The 24249-nt window shown below is 40.5% G+C and overlaps 2 protein-coding genes across 3 annotated transcripts in view; one reads left to right on the forward strand and one right to left on the reverse strand.

Annotated features, from left to right (window-relative positions):
- Nucleotides 1–12325, reverse strand: part of ppp1r13l (protein phosphatase 1, regulatory subunit 13 like) — a 49542-nt gene extending 37217 nt beyond the window's left edge. Inside the window, exon 1 of one of the 2 annotated variants that reach the window (XM_063005144.1) lies at nucleotides 12150–12325. The gene's annotated coding sequence lies outside the window, so the exon portion shown is untranslated. Of the gene's footprint in view, nucleotides 1–11842; nucleotides 11912–12149 lie in introns of those variants that run through there. The other variant, XM_063005145.1, reaches the window with a different exon arrangement.
- A 1606-nt stretch (nucleotides 12326–13931) lies between these two features.
- On the forward strand, nucleotides 13932–22703 carry opa3 (outer mitochondrial membrane lipid metabolism regulator OPA3). Its single transcript, XM_063004465.1, has 2 exons — nucleotides 13932–14117; nucleotides 21096–22703. Exons 1-2 carry the CDS (start codon nucleotides 13976–13978, stop codon nucleotides 21425–21427), a joined length of 474 nt encoding a protein of 157 aa, XP_062860535.1. The 5' UTR covers nucleotides 13932–13975; the 3' UTR covers nucleotides 21428–22703.
- The last annotated feature ends 1546 nt before the right edge of the window (nucleotides 22704–24249 follow it).

The following is a 24249-nucleotide window of genomic DNA, read 5'->3' on the forward strand; positions in this document are numbered from 1 at the left end:
CAATGGTCAGGAACCCCCACAGGACCATCACAGAGCAGGTATTATTTAGGTGGTGGATCATTCTCAGCACTGCAGTGACAATGACATGGTGGTGGTGTGTTACTGTGTGTTGTGCTGGTATGAGTGGATCAGACACAGCAGCGCTGCTGGAGTTTTTAAATACCTTGTCTACTCACTGTCCACCTTGTAGATGTAAAGTCAGAGACGATCGCTCATCTATTGCTGCTGTTTGAATTGGTCGTCTTCTAGACCTTCATCAGTGGTCACGGGACGCTGCCCAAGGGGTGTTGTTGGCTGGATACGTTTTTGGTTGGTGGACTAATCTCAGTCCAGCAGTGACAGTGAGGTGTTTAAAAACTCCATCAGTGCTGCTGTGTCTGATCCACTCATACCAGCCATGTCAGTGTCACTGCAGTGCTGAGAATGATCCGCCACCCAAATAATACCTGCTCTGTAGTGGACCTGACCATTGAAGAACAGAGTGAAAGCAGGCTAAAAAAGCATGTAGAGAAACAGATGGACTACAGTCTGTAATTGTAAAAGTACAAAGTGCTTCTATATGGTAAGTGGAGCTGATAAAATGGACAACGAGTGTAGAAACAAGGAGGTGGTCATGATGTTATGTCTGATAAATCAATGGCGCAATCAATCTGCTGTTTCAACGTTCTGTAGCACTAGCGGCCGCTTTTAACTCCAACGACTCAGATGACTAGTGAACTCGAAACTCGAAAAGGCACACCCAGTTAGTTTGGCCTGAGAAACCCAACATAACCAGAAGCTTCCTGCAATTAAATACACGAGGATGATTAACACATAAATACAAATGCATTCGATAGCTTATCAGCATGGTAGCTAATTGTGGTGTAAATTTGTATTTGTAGCATTGTGTTTGAATAGCTGCTAAAATCTCATATTTCCCATCTGTGTATTTTTGTGATTGCAGTAGGTATAAGATTGTAAAACAAAGCGTGTCTGAGCAAGTGCAGATGGTGACACAGCAATGCTGCTCAGCTGGATCTGATCGCCTCGGGCAGCGTGGCACTGATTAAATGTTCTAACATTCGAAGCTTTAGGCTTTATTCAGAGCTGGAATTCCCTTTCATTGCTCTAAACAGCATGTGCATGTGATATGACATTGACGTGACTGTAAATCAAGCCCACTGGGACACTGATGACTAGGACGCTATATAGCCGAAAGTATGTGGACACCGCTTGAGTTATTTTAGCTAACAGGTGTACACAAACAATAAAGTAAATCATTTCATTTTTTTATGTTTAACCACTGCTTTAATCTGGTCAGGATCATGATGATTTCCAGCTTTCCCTGAATCACTGGCCACAGTGGAGATGCCAATCCATTGCAGGGCCTCGGTCCTCCCCGAAAGACACAGCCAATCATGTCTGTATGCAGACGCCAATTCATTAAGGGGCCTCTGTTACCCCCCCCCCCAGACTTAACCAATCATGTACAGTGTATCACAAAAGTGAGTACACCCCTCACATTTCTGCAAATATTTCATTACATCTTTTCATGGGACAACACTATAGACATGAAACTTGGATATAACTTAGAGTAGTCAGTGTACAACTTGTATAGCAGTGTAGATTTACTGTCTTCTGAAAATAACTCAACACACAGCCATTAATGTCTAAATAGCTGGCAACATAAGTGAGTACACCCCACAGTGAACATGTCCAAATTGTGCCCAAATGTGTCGTTGTCCCTCCCTGGTGTCATGTGTCAAGGTCCCAGGTGTAAATGGGGAGCAGGGCTGTTAAATTTGGTGTTTTGGGTACAATTCTCTCATACTGGCCACTGGATATTCAACATGGCACCTCATGGCAAAGAACTCTCTGAGGATTAGAGAGTAGAATTGTTGCTCTCCACAAAGATGGCCTGGGCTATAAGAAGATTGCTAACACCCTGAAACTGAGCTACAGCATGGTGGCCAAGGTCATACAGCGGTTTTCCAGGACAGGTTCCACTCGGAACAGGCTTCGCCAGGGTCGACCAAAGAAGTTGAGTCCACGTGTTCGGCGTCATATCCAGAGGTTGGCTTTAAAAAATAGACACATGAGTGCTGCCAGCATTGCTGCAGAGGTTGAAGACGTGGGTGGTCAGCCTGTCAGTGCTCAGACCATACGCCGCACACTGCATCAACTCGGTCTGCATGGTCGTCATCCCAGAAGGAAGCTGACGCACAAGGAAGCCCGCAAACAGTTTGCTGAAGACAAGCAGTCCAAGAACATGGATTACTGGAATGCCCTGTGGTCTGACGAGACCAAGATAAACTTGTTTGGCTCAGATGGTGTCCAGCATGTGTGGCGGCGCCCTGGTGAGAAGTACCAAGACAACTGTACAGTCAAGCATGGTGGTGGTAGCATCATGGTCTTGGGCTGCATGAGTGTTGCCGGCACTGTGGAGCTGCAGTTCATTGAGGGAAACATGAATTCCAACATGTACTGTGACATTCTGAAACAGAGCATGATCCCCTCCCTTCGAAAACTGGGCTTCATGGCAGTTTTCCAACAGGATAACGACCCCAAACACAACCTCCAAGATGACAACTGCCTGAAGCTGAAGGTAAAGGTGATGGACTAAACCCAATTGAGCACCTGTGGCGCATCCTCAAGTGGAAGGTGGAGGAGTTCAAGGTGTCTAACATCCACCAGCTCCGTGATGTCATCATGGAGGAGTGGAAGAGGATTCCAGTAGCAACCTGTGCAGCTCTGGTGAATTCCATGCCCAGGAGGGTTAAGGCAGTGCTGGATAATAATGGTGGTCACACAAAATATTGACACTTTGGGCACAATTTGGACATGTTCACTGTGGGGTGTACTCACTTATGTTGCCAGCCATTTAGACATTAAATTGAGTTATTTTCAGAAGACAGTAAATCTACACTGCTATACAAGTTGTACACTGACTACTCTAAGTTATATCCAAGTTTTATTTCTATAGTGTTGTCCCATGAAAAGATATAATAAAATATTTGCAGAAATGTGAGGGGTGTACTCACTTTTGTGATACACTGTATGTTTGCAGACGCTAAGCCATTTCGGGGTCTTAGCCATTCTTCTAGACACCCAACAATCCGATAGCACCGCTTAGAATTCAAAATCTAGAACCCAGCGTTGGTGGGCTAGCGTAATTTACCCCTTCACAACCAGAGCACCTAAGTAGTAAATAATTTGCTTACAAATCTGTGGCCACAATTTAAAGAGCTCTGTTCTAGTTTATCCTGAGACATAAAGACGTGGTTTGGTGAGTTGTGCATGTGATATGACATTGACGCGACTGTAAATCAAGCCCACTAGGACAATAGCCAAAAGTATGTGGACACCCCTTCTACTTTTTGAGTTCAGTTATTTTAGACAACAGGTGTACACAAACAATAAAGTAAATGGTAGTTCCAGCTTTCCCTAAATCACTGGCACAATGGAGATGCCAGTTCATTGCGGGGTCTTAGCCACCCCAGACAGACACAGCCAATCATGTCTGTATGCAGACACCAATCCATTGCGGGGCCTCTGTTATCCCCCCCGACAAACCAATCATGTCCATATGCATTGAGCATTCGAATGACAACCCTAGCATCCAGCGGTGGAGGGCTAGCTTAATTTACCACTTCACAACCAGAGCACCTAAGTAGTAAATCATTTGCTTATAAATCTGTGGCCACAATTTGAAGAGATCTGTTTCAGTTTATCCTGAAACATAAAGGCGTGGTTTGGTGAGTTTGGTGTGGCAGAACTTTAGTGGGCAGCACATTTACATTTTTGCCATTTAGCAGATGCTTTTATCCAAAGTGACTCACAGTACTGTGACAGTATATACCGCCTAAGCATTTGAGGGTTAAGGGCCCTGTTTAAGGGCTTAACAGTGGCAGTGGTGGGGATTAAACCAGCGACCTTTTGAGTACTAGTTCAGTACCTTAACCACTAGGCTACAACTGAGTTCTGACCTCAATTGGACTGAACAGCTAATAAATTGGAGGAACTTGGAACTTTGATTGTCAGGTCAGGCCATAATATTGGACTAAATATGCACAAATTCCCACTAACACTCCAAAATCTTGTGACGTTTCCTCCGTGAAGGATAGAAGCTGTTCAAGTTGCAAAAGCGGCACAATATTAATGTCCATAGTTTTTTTAATAGGTTGTCCTAAAACACCTGAACTCATTAATGAGAAGGGGCAGCCACATACTTCTGGCTGTTAAAATGTATGATTGGAAGAGAAAATGTGCAGCATTTAATAAACAGAATATAAGAATGGGGTGGATCCAAGGGCATAGGTTTGGTTTTAACTTTGCTAAGGAGTACAAGTACATTTTGAGAAGGATCACTGCCAATCAATACAAAGTTATTCTGACTTATTACTAGGGATGTAACAATACACTCTACCCATGATGCGATGCGATTCATGATACTGGGTTTATGATACCATTTTTTCCAGATTTTTTTAAACAAATTGAAGACAAATGATGAGTTTCCTTTTATTATTTCTCTTCAAAAATACTGTATTTGTGCTTATCTTTTATTTATCTAAATAATGAATGTTCTTTTATTTCTGAGGTAGGTATAAACTATGCAAAACAATGCTGCACATTTCCCTTTTTGTGTAAAAAAAAAAATGAAATGAATTTTGAAACAAATCCCACATTAAATAAATAAATGAATAATACAAATAAAGAAATTATCCTCACAAATAAATTTGGCTGAAAAATTCTGAACCTGGCAACCCTGTAGTGACGTCAACCAGGCGAGGTGAATAGCACCAGTTGCCCTCTGCTGTTTAAAGTGAATATCGATTCATTATACATGTAAACTGATTTGAATCGTTACACATGTGAATTGATTTTTAACTGTCTTGTGGTGCATCGTTACATCCCTACTTATTAGCAAATCATTATAGTGAAACTTTTTTTTGTAATGACAGAAGTCTACAGGATATTTTTCTGTGCCCTTTTCTGTGACTGAGTATTTTGAACACAAATGTTTTTTTTTTTTGCCTCTTTTTGGCAAGTTTTGGCAAGTTTAGGCAACTTGGCACTTATTGGGCAGCATGGGCACTCCTCATTATACTAAAGGCTTGTTTTAATTATTTCATTTTTCTGAAGTTTTTCTAGTATGTGGAGGATAAAGTGTGTAACTGAATCAGTTTCCTTGAAGGCAGTTTCTTATAGTGACCCACCAGGCAAAAAAGTCCTGTTTCCCTTGTGGTGCTGATTACAATTCCAGTAAGATGGGAACGGCTGGGTCAGTTATGCTAATGCTTTAGTGTTGTGTGTACATTGCACATGCAGATAAAAGTAATTAAGAAAATTCTGAAAGAAATCAAAACATGCACAACAGATGTGCTATGAACAGATAACAGATTTGCATATCTGCAAGATGCAGCCTTGTGGTTTTAGTTTGGTTAATCAGAGACAGTTTTAAATAATGCCTGAGGTTAAAATCTTATCAGGATACACAAAATGAATTAGATACTGCTGATTGAAGATACTGGGAAACAGAACTAGTACTAGTTATAAGAGTACTAAAACAGCGGTAGCTTAGTGGTTAGGGAACTGGACTGGAGATCTGAAGATTGCTGCTTTAAGACATTGTTGGGCCCTTAATTCTCAATGGCTTGTACTGCATTTGGTCACAATTGTTGGTTGCAGTTGTTTGTTTATTAGGATTTTAACGTCATGTTTTACACTTTGGTTACATTAATGGCAGGAACAGTAGTTACTCATTACACAAGATTCATCAGTTCACAAGGTTATATCAAACAGTCATGGACAATTTGGTGTCTCCAATTCAACTCACTTACAGGTCTTTGGACTGTGGGAGGAAACCAGAGCACCCGGAGGAAACCCACGTGGACATGGGGAGGACATGCAAACTCCACACAGAAAGGACCCGGACCGCCCCACCCGGTGATCAAACCCAGGACCTTCTAGCTGTGAGGTGAGACCCACTTAGCCACCGTGCCACCCGTTGGTTGCAGGTGTTGACAACAGTGCCCAATGCTGCCAGGTAGGGCTTCCACCAATTTCACTACATTTAGCTGTTTGGGATGCAAATTTCAACATCATGCTTCGTCATGCTCGTCGAGTCAGTCACACACAGGTTTTGCCTTATGCTTCTACATTGTGGTTGAAACACCCTCACAACATAAGTGAACAATTCAGATGGACCTTTTTTAAATGCAAATTCAGTTGACCCATAACCCCATGTTATCAACTAGGGTTGAAACGATTCCTCTAGTAACTCGAGTAAATCGATTACTAAAAATCATCGATTCAAATTTTTAGCATCGAGATATACAGATCACGGTGTTCCGCACGGACTTTCACTTTCACCTCGCGTTCACGCTGTGTGACGTGAGGAAGCCTAGGGCTGCGTCCCAAATCTCACACTTAAACAGTACTTAACAGGACTTAATCCGGGTACTTTTCACCTATTTGTACACACTCGCTGCACCAGTGTACTGTTTAGTATTAAAGTAGCGATTTGAAACGGAGCCGATATTTGATAGCGCGGACTGCAGAATGGAGAGAGAGAGAGAGCGTTACCTATAAAAGATTCCCTACAGAAACCATACACTGTTGCTGTAATGATTATGATGCTGGGGACAGTAATATATTGCTCAAAAATATGCATAGGTTGTACAAATATGAAAAAAAAAGGTTTCTTTTTAAGGTATTAAAGTCTGGGTTGGGGACAAGGCCAAAGTAGTGAAATATTGATGTTTAAATCATCATAAAAAATGGAAATCATCATTATTTTGGTATGTAATTTTTTAGTAATGCAATGAATGATCTTTTTAATACCTAAAATATTTGTTTTGTAATAAAGTATTTTTTTTAACACATATTTATAACCTAGGGAAGTTCCCCCAATTAAAGAATCACCCATTTATGTTTGCTCTTAATTAAAGCCAAAGTATTTCTTATCCGATTACTCGATTAATCGCTGGAATAATCGATAGAATACTCGATTACAAAAATAATCGATAGTTGCAGCCCTATTATCAACCCAACTCATCTGACCACAGTTTTCCGATCAGGCAAGCTTTAAGGTGCTTTTCAGTCTCTGGAATACATCTGACCAGCCTCACAAATGTCCCCTCAGCATAATGTAATGTAATGTGGCTTTTCTTTCTGATCTTGGCCAAAGGTTTTACACTTCCTTGTATTTTTTATTGATGCAGTCAAACCAACTCTATTTATATAAGCACAGAGAAGCTATACACCGATCAAGCATAACATTATGACCACCTTCCTAATATTGTGTCGGTCCCCCTTTTGCTGCCAAAACAGTCCTGACCCGTTGAGGCATGGAGTCACACTTAGACAAACAAAATCCACTATACCAAAAACTGCCAGGAACAATCCATGATGTCATATAGGACACACAAAGCTCACCCACTCCTACCTACTAAATGAAGACCAGGCTTCCTCTTGCACCCTTTGTGAGTAAGACCCATGGTTAAACACATTCTCTTTGCCTGCTAGGTGAGGAACCACACTAATATAAGACTAAATTAACCTACAACAAAAAAAACTTTCACAGTCTTTTCCAAATTTTTTAGAAGCACAGGGTCCTAAAAATGCCAACTATAGACCATCTATAGAAACAGAAATGACCTCCCAAACCTTCAAAATATACAATTAGAGTAGTAAGTAAACCTCTACTGAGACTCCTCAATGCCAGAACCACTAACCTGCCATGAAATTAGCCTAGGAAGACACTTTCTATCAGAAACAGCATTAACTTCTTCAGCAATCTGAGCTACAGTAGCTCGTTTGTTGGATCGGACCACACGGGCCAGTCTTCGCTCCCCACATGTATCGATGAGTCTTGGCCGCCCATGACCCTGTTGCCGGTTTACCACTGTTCCTTTCTTGGACCATTTTTAATAGATACTGACCACTGCAGACCGGGAACACCACACGAGAACCTCAGTTTTAGAGATTCTCTGACCCAGTCATCCAGCCATCACAATTTGAGTAAAATGTTTACTTCCTGCCTAATATATCCCACCCACTAACAGGTGCCGTGATAAAGAGATAATCAGTGATATTCACTTCACTTGTCAGTGGTCATAGTGTTATGCTTTGTCGGTGTATACCAGCTATAGTAAATCATAATTACACACAGGGAATTTTTACACTTTCTGTCCTCAAGCTCAGTTTATGAAACCCAAGACCATTATTTCAAGGCACCACCTGGGCTCGAAACTAAAAATGTACCAAACTCAGGGGCCAAACAGACTAGGATCCAATCCAGCAGAAAAAGTATATAAATACCTTAACATAACTTTCTATACCACCATATTACTAAATGATTTGTTGTATGTATTTTGACCCATTTTAAACCCTACAACAACTTTTAATGGAATTTCTTTTCAGGACAAAAATTTAGGTATTCCAGTTTTTCAGTCCCAGGAATGTTGGCAGACATTTTCTAGCTGATCTTTTTTCATTAATTAAAAAATCATATTCTACACTATGAACCTAACAATAATAAAACAAATCAATGTTCACGTCTGTCATGTATCACATAAATCCATCACCGTGTGCCAATGAGGTCTCATAGACCAGGGGTCTCAAACTCAATTTACCTGGGGGCCGCTGGAGGTAGAGTATAGGAGCGGCTGGGCCGCATCAAGTATTCCACAAATAAAGGGTTTCAGGTATTCCAAACAAAAGTACAACTGATCCAAACTTCTCAATCTTTATTAATAACAGTTCAGAACATGAACAATTCTTCAGAACATAGGCTTCTTTTACCTACTCTTTGCTGCCAGAAACCTTCAAAGATCCATTATTCCCAGAATTGTCTTACATCTTGAAGGTTTTCTTTGGGTCATTTAGTGAAAGGACAGGATATATTTTCCTTTCACTTGGTGTCGCTCTAAATCACGTTTCAGCCAAGTGACGTTGCTAATACGTTGCTAACTGAAAAAAATAATAAAATGCGAAGGGTAAAGAGTTGCGCAACGACTCGGCAAAATAGGTGCATGTGAGAAAACCGCGCGGGCCGCACTAACAATGAACTTTGACGTTATGTCGGGGGCCACAAAATATCGGCCTGCGGGCCACGAGTTTGAGACGCCTGTCATAGACGAAAGCATTTACAGACAACGGAGAAGTGCTCAAAATGCCATGATGGATGTGAGAAACTATGTGAGCATTAAAAACATGTCAAGTACTCACAGCCACTATCATAGTTTTGGTCCTAAAATTAGCTCTAAGGACATTCCACTTTGAGTCTAAGAGCAGTTGTTTTTAGGTGGAGTGTCTTATGAGCTGTCAGTATCATACGCTGAAATGCTCCCTTACCACAGCTTCATTAATATTGTCAAGAAACCAAAATTCTGCTGAGATTCACAGAAATTGTGCAGATAAGCACTAAAGCTGTTCCATTAAAAAATAAATAGCAAAATAGCACTGTCGCCTCACAGCAAGAAGGTCCTGGGTTTGAACCCCAGGCGGGGCTGTCTGGGTCCTTTCTGTGCAGAGTTTGCATGTTCTCCATGTGTCTGTGTGGGTTTACTCCGGGAGCTCCGGTTTTGTCCCACAGTCCAAAAACATGCAGTCAGGTTAATTGGAGACACTAAATTGAATGGGTGTATGTACAGTATGTATGTATGTATGTATGTATGTATGTATGTGTCTGCCATGCAATGGACTGGTGCCCCATCCAGGGTGTTGCTGTGTGCCTTGCGCCCATTGAAAAGCTGGGATAGGCTCAAGCACCCCCCCCCTCCCGCAATCCTAATTGGATAAGCGGTTCAGAAAGTGAGTGAGTGTAGTGGGTAGCGTAATGAACTTTGTGGGCTAGCACAGTTTACCGCTAGATTTATGACGATGGGACCCGTTGTGGGCTGCAGATTTGCAGTTTATTAGAAACTGCTGAAAGAAGCTCCTGCTTTAGAACTTTTTGGAACCATAATGCTTGACGTATGTTGCTGATCACACAGACTGCCTCTGAGCCACATGTAAAGCTGGTGGGTTTTGTGAAAATATAACAAAATGTACATACAGGTCACGTCTTTCCCTTTTCTCTGCCAATTTTGATGGACTTGACACTTAGGTACTGGACTAGTAATCAGAAAGTCACTGGTTCAAGCCCCACCACTGCCAGATTGCTGCTGTTGGGCCCTTGAGCAGTTGGGCCTCCTGCCAAATCTCTCAGGGGGGGCAATTGTTGCGATGATGGCCAAGGTGACCCGTTCAATGGGTCAATTAAAGCTTAAATAATTAACATCTTAAGTCATCTGTCAGTTTGCCCTCACAAATAACTTTGAACATGGAGAGAGAGCAGCTTTACCATTAATCATAGAATTAAGTAAAGCCTTCACACTAACAATTTCATTCTTCAAACTAACTAACAAGATAGCATTTTATTTTAGGTGCAGCAGATCCAGAATAAGATTGGCATCGGGGCTGATGTGCAATGAATAAAGAAGTACTATTAAACAATTGAAGAGATACAATAAGTGCAATCACAATTCACAATTTAAAAATTACATCACTTACTTGTAATTTACGTGTAACTTATATGATTTCCCCCCTTTGTAGACACTTGCTTGATGTTTAAATTTGGTCTGGGTGGCCCTAATTCTTTAGTTGCTAATTTATCCTGATTACACGATGGAGTTGCTCCGAACTGAGGTAATGGTAGTCATGGTGACGAGATCGCGACACCAGGTTATGTGTGATGCAAGAACGTAAGTGCGAGCCCTCCCGGAACCCATTCAGATTGTATTGCAGCGCCTGCAGTTCGAAAAAAAAGAGCCTTAACATGAGAGTCTATGAGAGCAATCCAAAAGGGGCGGTACTGTACGGAACACAACTCGACGCTCATTGGACTATGATATTCCAAGGCAAGACAGACTCCAGAACAGTCACAGCTGTGATAGAAAAATTTCTTCCCTTTCGCTTTTTGGTGGTGCGTCGCCAGTTCGCACTAAGGAACGAGCCGCCCCTGCCCTTGAACAAAGCCCTTAACCCTCAGCTGCTTCAACTGTACACTGTCAAAGTACTGTAAGTCGCTTTGGATAAAAGTGTCTGCTAAATGCCAAAAATGTAACTGTAAAATTATGACAGGCTTGAGGTTAAACTCTTCCAAACACCTCCATTCCAAAACAAGTTGTATGTGTTTTTTATGTGGGTGTTTTCATTGCGCTGATAAAACACTCAATTGTGTCCAAGATTTAACATTTCAGGATATTCTTTTGGATTCTGTCTCCATTCTGCTGTGCACATGTCGTCCTGGTAGCAGAACAGCCACAGAGCATGATCCTACCACCACCATGCTTTACAGTAGGTTCATTTTTTTGGTGTAAATGTCTCACCTTTACTTCTTCAAACAGATTGTCATTATGGCCAAATAACGTGATCTTCTTTCATATACAGTTTGCTTTTTATTATGTTTTTGGTTATATTTGACAACTAAGAGATTTGATGCTGTTTACTTAGTCTTATGATACAGTTGTTTTAATCAACTTGTTTCATCAATTCTGTTGCATTCTATTTTCCAGAAAACTCAACTGTATTGAGGACAAATAAGTATTGAATAGTGCACTACCAAGCTTGGATATATCCTGATTTTTTATCCAAAGCCAGTACATTACTTAGGGCTACTTTGCACTACTTGTCTTTCTTTTTACAGTGTGCAACTGGTCCATTACTGGAAACATCTGATTCCCATTAACTCCACACACACACACACACACACACACACACACACACACACACACACACACACACACACCACAGTCTAAAAGGAATGTCGGGGAATTCCTCTTTGGTTCTGGTGTACAAATGGAGTGAAATCAACTACTTTAGGTGAAGAAGTATCCACAGTGCGTCACTTCTGCAAACTCCAGGTAGAACCAACTTCATCCCTAATATCAGGTCAAGCTTTCTAAAATCCCAGGTAGTCCAATTCAGGTGTTATATGCTAAATCAAACAGGAGGCTTAACACTAATCCAGACACTAGATCATTTCCTCAGCACTCGCATTCCTGTTACACTTCGTGCGCAACTTTCTCCCATCTGCGCCTCAACACAACACGGTCTGTGCTTCTCCGTGCGCTTGCGCAGTAAAATCCATATACACGCTCAGAAAATCACCCAGATTTACTCACCGCAATAAAGCAGAGCCGTGATGGTGCAGATGTTTACAGCTAACAGCTGTGTGAGGTCTGGTTAACAGCTGTATCCCACTTCCTTCAGCTCTTCCGACATGTCCTCTTCCGAGTGCTAAAGCTGTGGAACATTCCTACAGAGAGCAGTTCTGAGTCTGAGTCCTGCCCACTGTGGTGCACTTCAACACTCAGTTAAACTAACTCCACCCAGGTGTGTTCTCACACACACACACACACACACACACACACACACACACACACACACACACCGATCAGCTATAACATTAAAACCACCTTCTTGTTTCTACTGTACACTCACTGTCCATTTTATCAGCTCCATTTACCATATAGAAGCATTTTGTAGTTCTACAATGACTGACTGTAGTCCATCTGTTTCTCTACATACCTTTTTTAGCCTGCTTTCACCCTGTTCCTCAATGGTCAGGACCCCCACAGGACCATTACAGAGCAGGTATTATTTAGGTGGTGGATCATTCTCAGCACTGCAGTGACACTGACATGGTGGTGGTGTGTTAGTGTGTGTTGTGCTGGTATGAGTGGATCAGACACAGCAGTGCTGCTGGAGTTTTTAAATACCGTGTCCACTCACTGTCCACTCTGTTAGACACTCCTACCTAGTTGGTGCACCTTGTAGATGTAAAGTCAGAGACGATCGCTCATCTATTGCTGCTGTTTGAGTTGGTCATCTTTTAGACCATCAGTGGTTACAGGCCACTACCCATGGGGCGCTGTTGGCTGGATATTTTTGGTTGGTGGACTATTCTCAGTCCAGCAGGGACAGTGAGGTGTTTAAAAACTCCATCAGCACTGCTGTGTCTGATCCATTCATACCAGCACAACACACACTAACACACCACCACCATGTCCGTGTCACTGCAGTGCTGAGAATGATCCACCACCTAAATAATACCTGCTCTGTGGTGGTCCTGACCATTGAAGAACAGCATTAAAGGGGGGTAACAAAGCATGCAGAGAAACAGATGGACTACAGTCAGTAATTGTAGAACTACAAAGTGCTTCTATATGGTCAGTGAAGCCGATAAAATGGACAATGTGTGCAGAAACTAGGTGGTTTTAATGTTATGGCTGATCAGTGTATATCAACATAAATCAACACATACTGATACATTTACATTTTCGGCATTTAGCAGGCGCCTATATCCAAAGTGACTTACAGTACTGTGACAGTATATTTTCTAAGCAATTGGGGGTTAAGGGCCTTGCTCAAGGGCCCAACAGTGGCAACCTGGCAGGGGTGGGTCTTAAACCAGCGTCATTTTGTTTATTAGTCCAGTACCCATAAATGCACAAAAAACACACCTATACACAAAATACATTGTGTAATTAGTATTTTACTACTGCATGTTAAATATACTTTTAAAGTATTTTTATTTGATGAATAGGTGGTTTTATAATTGTTTATTATGGCTTTTTTAGTCATCATTTATATAAGCAGCGCTGCAGTTGCGCAAATTTACGAGATCTGTATCTCATGTACGCTGTATACCATTAGCCTAATGTTAGTTTAACGATCTGCCTCATCGTGTTTCGGGTTCCGTGAATGACGTGTAGACCATGTTGTGTAAATATTATTTTTCAGTCGCAGAAATTACATACTGATTTTAATTATCTTGAAATATAATTAAAGTTCATAAGACTTAATTAAAACTTAATTAAAACCTAGTTCACGTATTTATGCGCAAAGTTTGCGCAGCCAGTATGCACTCAAACTTTCTCTTAATCGCGCCTGTTCCACCACGGCTGTTTTTTATCTCGCCTTTGTTGAACGACGCGCTTCCGCCAAGATGGTGGTCGGCGCCTTTCCCATCGCTAAGATGCTGTATCTTGGGGTCAGACAGCTCAGTAAACCGGTGGCTAACAGGATTAAAGCTGGAGCGAGAAGGAGTGAATTTTTTAAGAATTATGTCTGTCTGCCTCCGGCGCAGGGTGAGTCAGTCTCTAGCTTTATTACAGCTTACTGAGAGACCGTGACAGATCAGCACTGAGCGGAGCCAATAGTGTTTTCATATAACGTGATTTAACCAATCAGAGACGTTGAATAAACAGTAGGTCCCTGCTATTCGTTGTTTACAGTGACAGATCTTTCAGCGAACCAATGAACAGCTTGATGTGGGTTCTGTCGCTCCTACTGCAACTAATGACAGAAGTCTTATTCCGAGTGGGCGGGGTCAGGCTGTCATTGAGCTCGTTTGAAAGTGCCTTTTACTCTCCTACATATTTAGAAGGAAAAAATCTGATTATAAAACGGATAGTTCTGGTCCTAAGATCTGATTGGCTGAGCCGCGTTCGAAGCCGTTGTAAAATCCCCGATATACGCACACCTATGACCACCTCACATCGTTCCATATTAATACGCCACTGAAAAGAAAAAGTACAAACTTGGTTGAACACTATTTTAAGTCATGTACTATACATGGAAATGTCCAGATTAATATAAACAGTAATCCTAATCATTAAAACGGTGTTTCGTCTAAGAAATAGTGTAATAGTGTTTGTGGAGGAATGTTTATTGCGAATGTTATGTTCGCCCTCATGTTGCCTAGCAACACTTTTAACGGACTACCTGATTTCGCGGAAGAATGCTTTTTGTGAGTGTTTTTGTAAATAAAAACATTTATAAATTGAACATTGTGCGTTACTGCTATGATTTTATCACGGGGAAAGACGTTTTAGGCTAGGGTTGCCAACTTTCAGAACTGGAAATAAGGAACACCCTGGGCTGGCAGGTTGGTGGAAGGCATAGGGTGGGGGTTGCTTTGCCGGGTGTTTACACCTATAAAAAATATTACGGGTCTTACACAGTCATAGGAACATTATCAACATAAAAAAAGTTTAATATAGGCTGTTTAACATATATTATTTTCGCTCTTTATAATAATAAATCAGAACCATATTTTAGGCAAAACAACACGCATAAAGAACATCATGTAATATTTTTTCTCAATAGTGCAAACTTGCAAATTTCACTTTAAAAAAAAAATACAACAGACCTGGTATTATAAAAAATGCTGAACATTTCTCACACTTTTTCATAAATACTTGGGTTTTTTTTGTGTCTTGTTTAGTTGATGTATTGCAGTGGGCACTGTTTGAAATAAACTCAACTGTGTGGCATCTTTTGCTGGCATGTTACTTTTTTGTATTATATTTTGTTAGAATTTCATATCACATGTACACTGTCCATTTTATATTTTCTTCCACAAAGTAATTTTAGTTAATCAAACTAGATTTCTTCTTAGGGTAATTTTGCTGTAGTTCAGCTTCTTCCAGTGTGGAAGTCTCAGTCTAATCTGCAGCATTTCTCCCATTGATAAAAATACAGAATAAAGCGCATTCCGTATCAGTTCAATACGGAACACCACATTTAGTTTCCAAATAAGGAACGATTCCGTATTTTACGGGACGGTTGGCAACCCTATTTTAGGTACTCCGCTTCGCGTTGTGCCAAAACATCCTTCCCCGTGATAAAATCGCAGTAACGCACGGTCTCCCGTAGCTTATTGCTTTATTTGAAACCTATAAACGTCTTTATATCTTATACTGTATGAGTAAATATTACTTAAGTAATGGAAAACAAGTACTCAATCACTTTCCTTTTGTTATTTAATACATATTCCACTTTTGGCACCCCTGAAAAACATGAAAACAAACATTGTTTTCACATTTGTGTGCCACAGTTGTTGGTACTCCTGAAAGTTCTTGTTGATAAAATCTACCAAAATTAAATTCCCAATTATATTTTATGTTTTTAAATGAATCTCAATGTGTAGAAACTAGGGATACACTGTACCCACGATACGATTCATGATACGATTTTTTTAAACATTGAATTTAAGTTCATTAACTTAAATACTTAAAACATTAACATTTAAGTATTGAATCTCAGCTCTGCCTTTCTGACTGGGTTGGGCGGCAGCATGAACAACGATTGGCTGTTGTTCAGGGTTAGAGGGTAAGAAAGTCGGATCATAGGTCCTCATAACTGGTGCAACTGCGGCCCCTGCTGGCTGACTGCTGGCGCCTGCACAGGGCTGAGGAATAATGCTGATGGGGGTGCGGCCCTCCATACACAGTGCCCGTCAAGTGTATGAACTCGACTCGTGCAGGTGAAAATTGCAGTCTGTACTGACTGTACGTGCCGGAGGGGGTGTATGTCAGTTGAGAGGTGTCCTCAGTCAGCGGTGAAGGGTCGAATCAGTATAGAGGACGCAATCAGTGTAATTGGACACAACTAGATTAGGGGAGAAAATGGTCAACCAGGCAAGGTGGATAGCGCCAGTGCAGTCTGCTGTTGAATATTGATTCATTTTACATCTTAATCGATTTGAGTCGTGGCATATTTGCATCGATTATTAATTGTCTTGTGGTGCATCGTTACATCCCTAGTAGAAACACTTGAATTGGCAGCCATGCCATAGATAGATAGATGGATAGATTGATTGTGTCATTGATTGATTCATTGATTCAACAAAATTCAGTTAGCATCTATCAGAAGTGCAAATAGTAGCATTGTGCAAAAAACAGAGAATAATAGTAAACATATATATCTATGAGTAATATAAAATTATAACTCTAGCTATTTACATATATGGTATTATGTCTATGTACGTGTGTGTGTGTATGTGTATGTATGTATGTATATATATATATATATACAGTGTATCACAAAAGTGAGTACACCCCTCACATTTCTGCAGATATTTAAGTATATCTTTTCATGGGACAACACTGACAAAATGACACTTTGACACAATGAAAAGTAGTCTGTGTGCAGCTTATATAACAGTGTAAATTTATTCTTCCCTCAAAATAACTCAATATACAGCCATTAATGTCTAAACCACCGGCAACAAAAGTGAGTACACCCCTTAGTAAAAGTTCCTGAAGTGTCAATATTTTGTGTGGCCACCATTATTTCCCAGAACTGCCTTAACTCTCCTGGGCATGGAGTTTACCAGAGCTTCACAGGTTGCCACTGGAATGCTTTTCCACTCCTCCATGACGACATCACGGAGCTGGCGGATATTCGAGACTTTGCGCTCCTCCACCTTCCGCTTGAGGATGCCCCAAAGATGTTCTATTGGGTTTAGGTCTGGAGACATGCTTGGCCAGTCCATCACCTTTACCCTCAGCCTCTTCAATAAAGCAGTGGTCGTCTTAGAGGTGTGTTCGGAGTCATTATCATGCTGGAACACTGCCCTGCGACCCAGTTTCCGGAGGGAGGGGATCATGCTCTGCTTCAGTATTTCACAGTACATATTGGAGTTCATGTGTCCCTCAATGAAATGTAACTCCCCAACACCTGCTGCACTCATGCAGCCCCAGACCATGGCATTCCCACCACCATGCTTGACTGTAGGCATGACACACTTATCTTTGTACTCCTCACCTGATTGCCGCCACACATGCTTGAGACCATCTGAACCAAACAAATTAATCTTGGTCTCATCAGACCATAGGACATGGTTCCAGTAATCCATGTCCTTTGTTGACATGTCTTCAGCAAACTGTTTGCGGGCTTTCTTGTGTAGAGACTTCAGAAGAAGCTTCCTTCTGGGGTGACAGCCATGCAGACAAATTTGATGTAGTGTGCGGCGTATGGTCTGAGCACTGACAGGCTGACCCCCCACCTTTTCAATCTGTGCAGCAATGCTGACAGCACTCCTGCGCCTATCTTTCAAAGACAGCACTTGGATGTGACGCTGAGCACGTGCACTCAGCTTCTTTGGACGACCAACGCGAGGTCTGTTCTGAGTGGACCCTGCTCTTTTAAAACGCTGGATGATCTTGGCCACTGTGCTGCAGCTCAGTTTCAGGGTGTTGGCAATCTTCTTGTAGCCTTGGCCATCTTCATGTAGCGCAACAATTCGTCTTTTAAGATCCTCAGAGAGTTCTTTGCCATGAGGTGCCATGTTGGAACTTTCAGTGACCAGTATGAGAGAGTGTGAGAGCTGTACTACTAAATTGAACACACCTGCTCCCTATGCACACCTGAGACCTAGTAACACTAACAAATCACATGACATTTTGGAGGGAAAATGACAAGCAGTGCTCAATTTGGACATTTAGGGGTGTAGTCTCTTAGGGGTGTACTCACTTTTGTTGCCGGTGGTTTAGACATTAATGGCTGTATATTGAGTTATTTTGAGGGAAGAATAAATTTACACTGTTATATAAGCTGCACACAGACTACTTTTCATTGTGTCAAAGTGTCATTTTGTCAGTGTTGTCCCATGAAAAGATATACTTAAATATCTGCAGAAATGTGAGGGGTGTACTCACTTTTGTGATACACTGTATATATATATATATATATATATATATATATATATATATATATATATATACATTGATCAGCCATAACATTAAAACCACCTCCTTGTTTCAACACTCACTGGCTATTTTATCAGCTCCACTTACCATATAGAAGCACTTTGTAGCAATTACTGACTGTAGTCCATCTATTTCTCTGCATGCTTTAGTAGCCCACTTTTATGCTGTTCTTCAATGGTCAGGACTAGGGCTGGGCGATATGGATAAAAAATTATATCTCGATATTTTTTTCTGAATGGCGATATACGATATATATCTCGATATTTTTTTATCCCATAAGGTAATAACAAAAAGACACTTCTGAGACAAAGCTACATGTTCCAATTTTTTTACAGGCACTTTTATTAATATTCATGCTGGGGAAGCTTCACACAGGAATTATTTTTCCTTAAAAAAAAAAAAAAAGAGCTATTCTAAGAAAAAAAAAAGTTGTTTTCTAAGGCATCTCCTGTTGTGTAATGTGAATTACAAATATATTGTCTGGCCCTTTAAGAATGTTAAGTGTACGATAGGGCGCAGGGAGCGAGTGTGTAGGGAAGATGTTGGAATGACACGGTTTCCGGCTGAGCTTGTGTAACATTAAAAGTAAAACCCCGTTAAAGTAAACCCCTCGTTAACCCCCCACCCCCCCATGTTTGGACTTTATACATTATTTTATGTATATGTCGCCACAACATTAACATTTACATTCATATTTTCTTTTACTGTATAGAAAGAACTCAGTTCTGTAATACAGGCAGAACTAATCGTTCATGTTACTGTGTAACTATTACAACATTTAATGCATTTTAATCAGCGTTCTTCTTCATGCACTTTATTATTATTTAACAGCTTTATTTGTTGTTTAATTGCTGTTTGCTCCTCGTTTACTGCAGAGTTAGTTCATGCAATTTAATAATGTTTGGTTGTTTATTGGCCGACAACAAGAAATACTATAATAGAAGATAAATAAATAAATGACGTGTCGGACGTCGGGCGATCGTCCAGTATAAACTAACACAACCACGTACAACATCCAGTACAGAAATCCCCATAATGTTTGTTTTTACAGATAGAGCAAATACATGCACATCACATATACAAACACACGAGTCAGAACAACAGGAGACGCACCGTTACGTTATTATTACTTTCTCAACACTTAATGTGAAGTAACTACGTGCATGTCAGCGCGTGCATGCGCTTGTGTTGGTTTTTAAAACGAATAACGACTCGTTTTCTTGTTTTTTAACTTTGGGATTTGAAGTGAAAAACGAATGAAGGTACACGGAGCTGGAACCTTTTGTCTGGACTTGTTTTCGGAATTCTCTACAGAATACATTATTCTGCTGCTCATCTGACACTTTGAATTCGAACCATCTCCAAATAATTCCAAAATTAGTCATTATTTTTCTTTTTAGTAAGCAGCTCCTCTTCCATAGCTTCTGTCACGTCTTTATCCGTCTCCATGCTATCGCTGCCTGCAGGAATTACTGGTGAAGCGGTGGGGAGGGGTGAGTTGTGTTCAGTGAGGGAGAGGGGCGGGGCAGTGAGGGAGAGGGGAGGGGCGAGTTGTGTTCAGTGAGGGAGAGGGGCGGGGCAGTGAGGGAGAGGGGCGGGGCAGGTGAACATGTGCAGAGACAAACTGGGAGAAGAGAAAGACGAACTGTCTGATCTAACTGGAACGCAACATCTATATCGATATATGCGATATTGTCTTATCTTTTATCGCGTATGAAAATATATCGATATTTTATAAAATCTCGATATATCGCCCAGCCCTAGTCAGGACTCTCCCAGGACAACTACAGATTAGGTATTATTTGGGCGGTGGGACATGGTGGTGGTGTGTTAGTGTGTGTTGTGCTGGTATGAGTGGATAAGACACAGCAATGTTGATGGAGTTTTTAAACACCTCACTGTCACTGCTGGATTGAGAATAGTCCACCAACCAAAAATATATCCAGCCAACAGCTCCCAGTGGGCAGCATCCTGTGACCACTGATGAAGGTCTAGAAGATGACCAACTCAAACAGCAGCAATAGATGAGAGATCGTCTCTGACTTTACATCTACAAGGTGGACCAACTAGGTAGGAGTGTCAAATAGAGTGGACAGTGAGTGGACACAGTATTTAAAAACTCCAGCAGCGCTGTTGTGTCTGATCCATTCATACCAGCACAACACACACTAACACACCACCACCATGTCAGTGAGAATGATCCACCACCTAAATAATACCTGCTCTGTGGTGGTCCTGTGGGGGGTCCTGACCATTGAAGAACAGGGTGAAAGCAGGCTAAAAAGGTATGTAGAGAAAAGTGCAGGTGCAAATGATAAATTATAAAGAATAGGTCCAGTGTGTAGTCCGGTGTGTTGGTGGTGTTAGGGGTGTAGTGTGGTGTTTACTGAAGTTATTGAGGTGGGATGTTCTTGAGCCATACTGTTGCACTGGGGTATGAATATGAGATGATTATTAGGCTACATTTTCAGTAGCAGAATATTAATAAGGGTTTCATAATTATACAATCTTATTATATCAGTATATTCAATCAGTTGTTATTCTTGAAAGTTCATCTTTTTTCTTTCTAAGTGTACCACTGGGTGGAGATGAGAACCAAAATGAGGATCATGGGCTTCCGCGGCTCAGCTATCAAACCACTAAATGAGGAGGCGGCGGCAGAACTGGGAGCTGAGCTTCTTGGAGAGGCTATTATCTTCATAATTGGTGGTGGCTGTATGGTGCTGGAGTACAGCCGACAGGCCGCCAACAGCAGGAGGAAGGAAGAGGAGCTTACACAGACCATCAACAGCCTGCAGACCCAACTGGGCGAGCTTGCCCTGACCACGGAAACTCTGGACGCTCAGCTCCGGGAGGTCAACAGGCTCCTACTGTCATTCCCGGCTGCTCCTAATAACAAATAATATAAATGCATTAAACAAAGGGACTGAGTCAGTATGTGTGGGCAAAGTGTACAATGTCCATGAATACTGTTATAAGATGCACAGCTTTGAGGAAGTCTAACCACACACACAACTTTCTGATTTAAGAGGGTGTTATATACATATCCACTGTGTGTATCTAGTATCTACTTTTAACCAAAAGGTTCAGTTGCATGTGTGGAAAGCAAATTAGTTGATGGTTAAACCAGTGTTGTGAATTACCAGGATCTATATAAACATCACATTTCTCTATAGGAGTCGAGTAATCCTGTATTTTTTTTATTAAGAATTTAACGTAATGCCTCTGCATTTTTTAAATCTCTTTTCACCACATCTATAGTGTACATATAATTGCCTCCAAAAGTAATGCTGTTCTCTGTTCTGAGAAATTTAAAAAACAATTTGCCTTAAACTCAGTAATAGCAAAAGGAGGTTTTTGTTCTAGTTGATACAGAAAGTGTTTTCAGAACAAAGAATTTTGTGGTTATGCATTTCTAACCTAACCATATATATTTGTTGTTATTAAAGGTGGGTTAGGAATTCCAGGATCTTGTCTCAATAAGGTGTTGTGCCATTATGAGCCACCAGCCTCAATGTGCTTTGTTAAAGTCTTTGTTTCACCATTCTTAAAAAAAAATCAGGTCGCATTTTAACGGTAGCACTGCAGGTATTTGTGTGCTTCAAATATAGACCTGGGTTTGAATTTTGCCTTTTAAAAAGTTGGATTGGTTACTCTAAATCACCCCAGCAAAACAGAGAGTTGATGAAGCAGTTACAGATTAATAAAAGAAATAAGACGATGAGATGGTGGTACAGAGCGATGTCTTTTCATTTATTGGTTTCAGTTGATGTGAAGGCAATAACACTGTTTACACTATTGAAATACTAATCAAATGAATTGAAGACCCCTTATGAATGGTCACCGGGGCTGCTGTCATCTTAGAAGAGACCACTTTTATTACATAGATATGGTGATAAATAAGAGAACCTTGTTTAAATTTGTGTTTTTCCTGCTCAAGAATGTCATTTTGACCAGGGATGGGGCTTAAAATTAACAAATACTATTAATTGCGTGTTCAAGTGATGCAGCAAGATTAAAGATGTACTGGACTGTTATATGAGAGTTACAGATGATAACTCACAAATGTTAAATCTGCTTCTCATGGCTATGCATCGGTCCTGTTCGAGTCAGGAAATTTAAAATGGCATGTGAATAGAGATGTCTTGATTCTTGTAAAATAAAACATCCTAAACTGGTTGGTTATGTATTTTGTTGCTGTATTCGTGTTTTGTGGGTCTTGTTTGCCATGCACTTTACATATGTTTTTTTAAATATTAGAATTACAAAAATTAAAGATAAACACACAAGTATTGCTACAGCAGTAGATTAATGTTTTGTCTTGTTTTTTTTTTTTTGCTCAACGCAAGTATGAACGAAAATTGATTACAAGGTTACAATAATACAGTTAAACTATTTTGACATTAAAACATTTAGCCCCTGTGCTAAAAATGCCATTCTTTATATACCATTCTTTTCCTCACTATCACTCTAAAAGTATATATAACAATATCTACAATGTAAACTGTTATGTATACGTTTTTTAAGTAAATACATTCAAGTTAAATTTAATTTTAAATGAATTAAATAAATCGTGGCTTTTTTTTTTTTTTTTTTGCCAGTTGCAGCACCATGTTTGGTTCCGCCCCAAATTAGGTATTTTTGTAAATGAAGTACACTAGTAAGTTATGGAGAAACTACGCGTCACATAGTGCTCTTGTATAAGGTTGCAAAGGCATGTTAAACCGCTAGCCAAACTACGTTAAATCATCAATAAATAAATCAATTAAGTTACTATCATGTTTACGTATTACATATCATTTTTATGTAATACTGCTAATTTAGATAGGTAAATTCTCTTTGTTTAGAAACGCGATTAGCTAACACTAAGTTGCTGAAGTAACTTAGTAAAAAGCGGTGTAAACAGTGGCGGCTGCTGCCAAATCTCTCAGGAGCGGGCAATGGACTCCTTGCACTCAAGGCTATGACGCATTTCCGTTTTCAAATAGTGCGGCTTGATCGTTTCCGGTTGTATTGTTTACATTCATCGGCATATGCAAAACCTTCGTGAGATTAAAATGAGTGTCCGGTGTAAAGGTTTTAAATCGGAACATTTCCAGAAACAGCTTAAGAAATATTCAGAGCACTGTCGTGTGCCTCTTTGCTCGGCGTCGGCGAAGTTTAATGGAAGTTTTCATAGCTTCCCAGCTCAGAGTGAACTCAGGAGGCAGTGGCTAATAAACATCCGTCCACTTTACTATTTCGCCTTATACGAAGGTCTATAGCAGACATTTCTTACCAGACCACTTGGTTGAACCAAAAATTCCAGAATTTTTTTTTAATGGAACAGCTACAGCACTCAGGCTCCACGGCTAATTAATTTCCCTTTCCCATACAGTAAACATTAGCCAGTTATTCACAGTGGCATGCCTGTTGTCAAACTATCAAAACAAAGCACTAGTTAAGGTATGGGTTAAATAAAAATAAAGCAGTAGTTATCAACTCCAGTCCTAGGGACCCCATGCCCTCTGTAGTTTATACCGTTGTATTTCTCAACACTTTAAATTCAGCTCCTGATTTAATTAAGCAAACATGTAAATAATTTGCATTACACACCAGTTCTTTACATAAAAACACAATGCACTGTTTCACAAAAACACAAACACTCTTTTATTAAGTAAACATATGATTTAATTTTGTTTGTCTTATTAGGATTTTAATATCATGTTTTACACTTTGGTTACAT

Source organism: Trichomycterus rosablanca, chromosome 11 (genome assembly GCF_030014385.1).
Source record: "Trichomycterus rosablanca isolate fTriRos1 chromosome 11, fTriRos1.hap1, whole genome shotgun sequence".
Lineage (NCBI taxonomy): Eukaryota > Metazoa > Chordata > Actinopteri > Siluriformes > Trichomycteridae > Trichomycterus > Trichomycterus rosablanca.

Coding starts and splice junctions, on each gene's coding strand:
- opa3 (XM_063004465.1), top strand. CDS start 13,976: ATGGTGGTCGGCGCCTTTCCCATCGCTAAGATGCTGTATCTTGGGGTC. Junction 14,118..21,095: donor CTGTCTGCCTCCGGCGCAGG/GTGAGTCAGTCT, acceptor TTTCTTTCTAAG/TGTACCACTGGGTGGAGATG.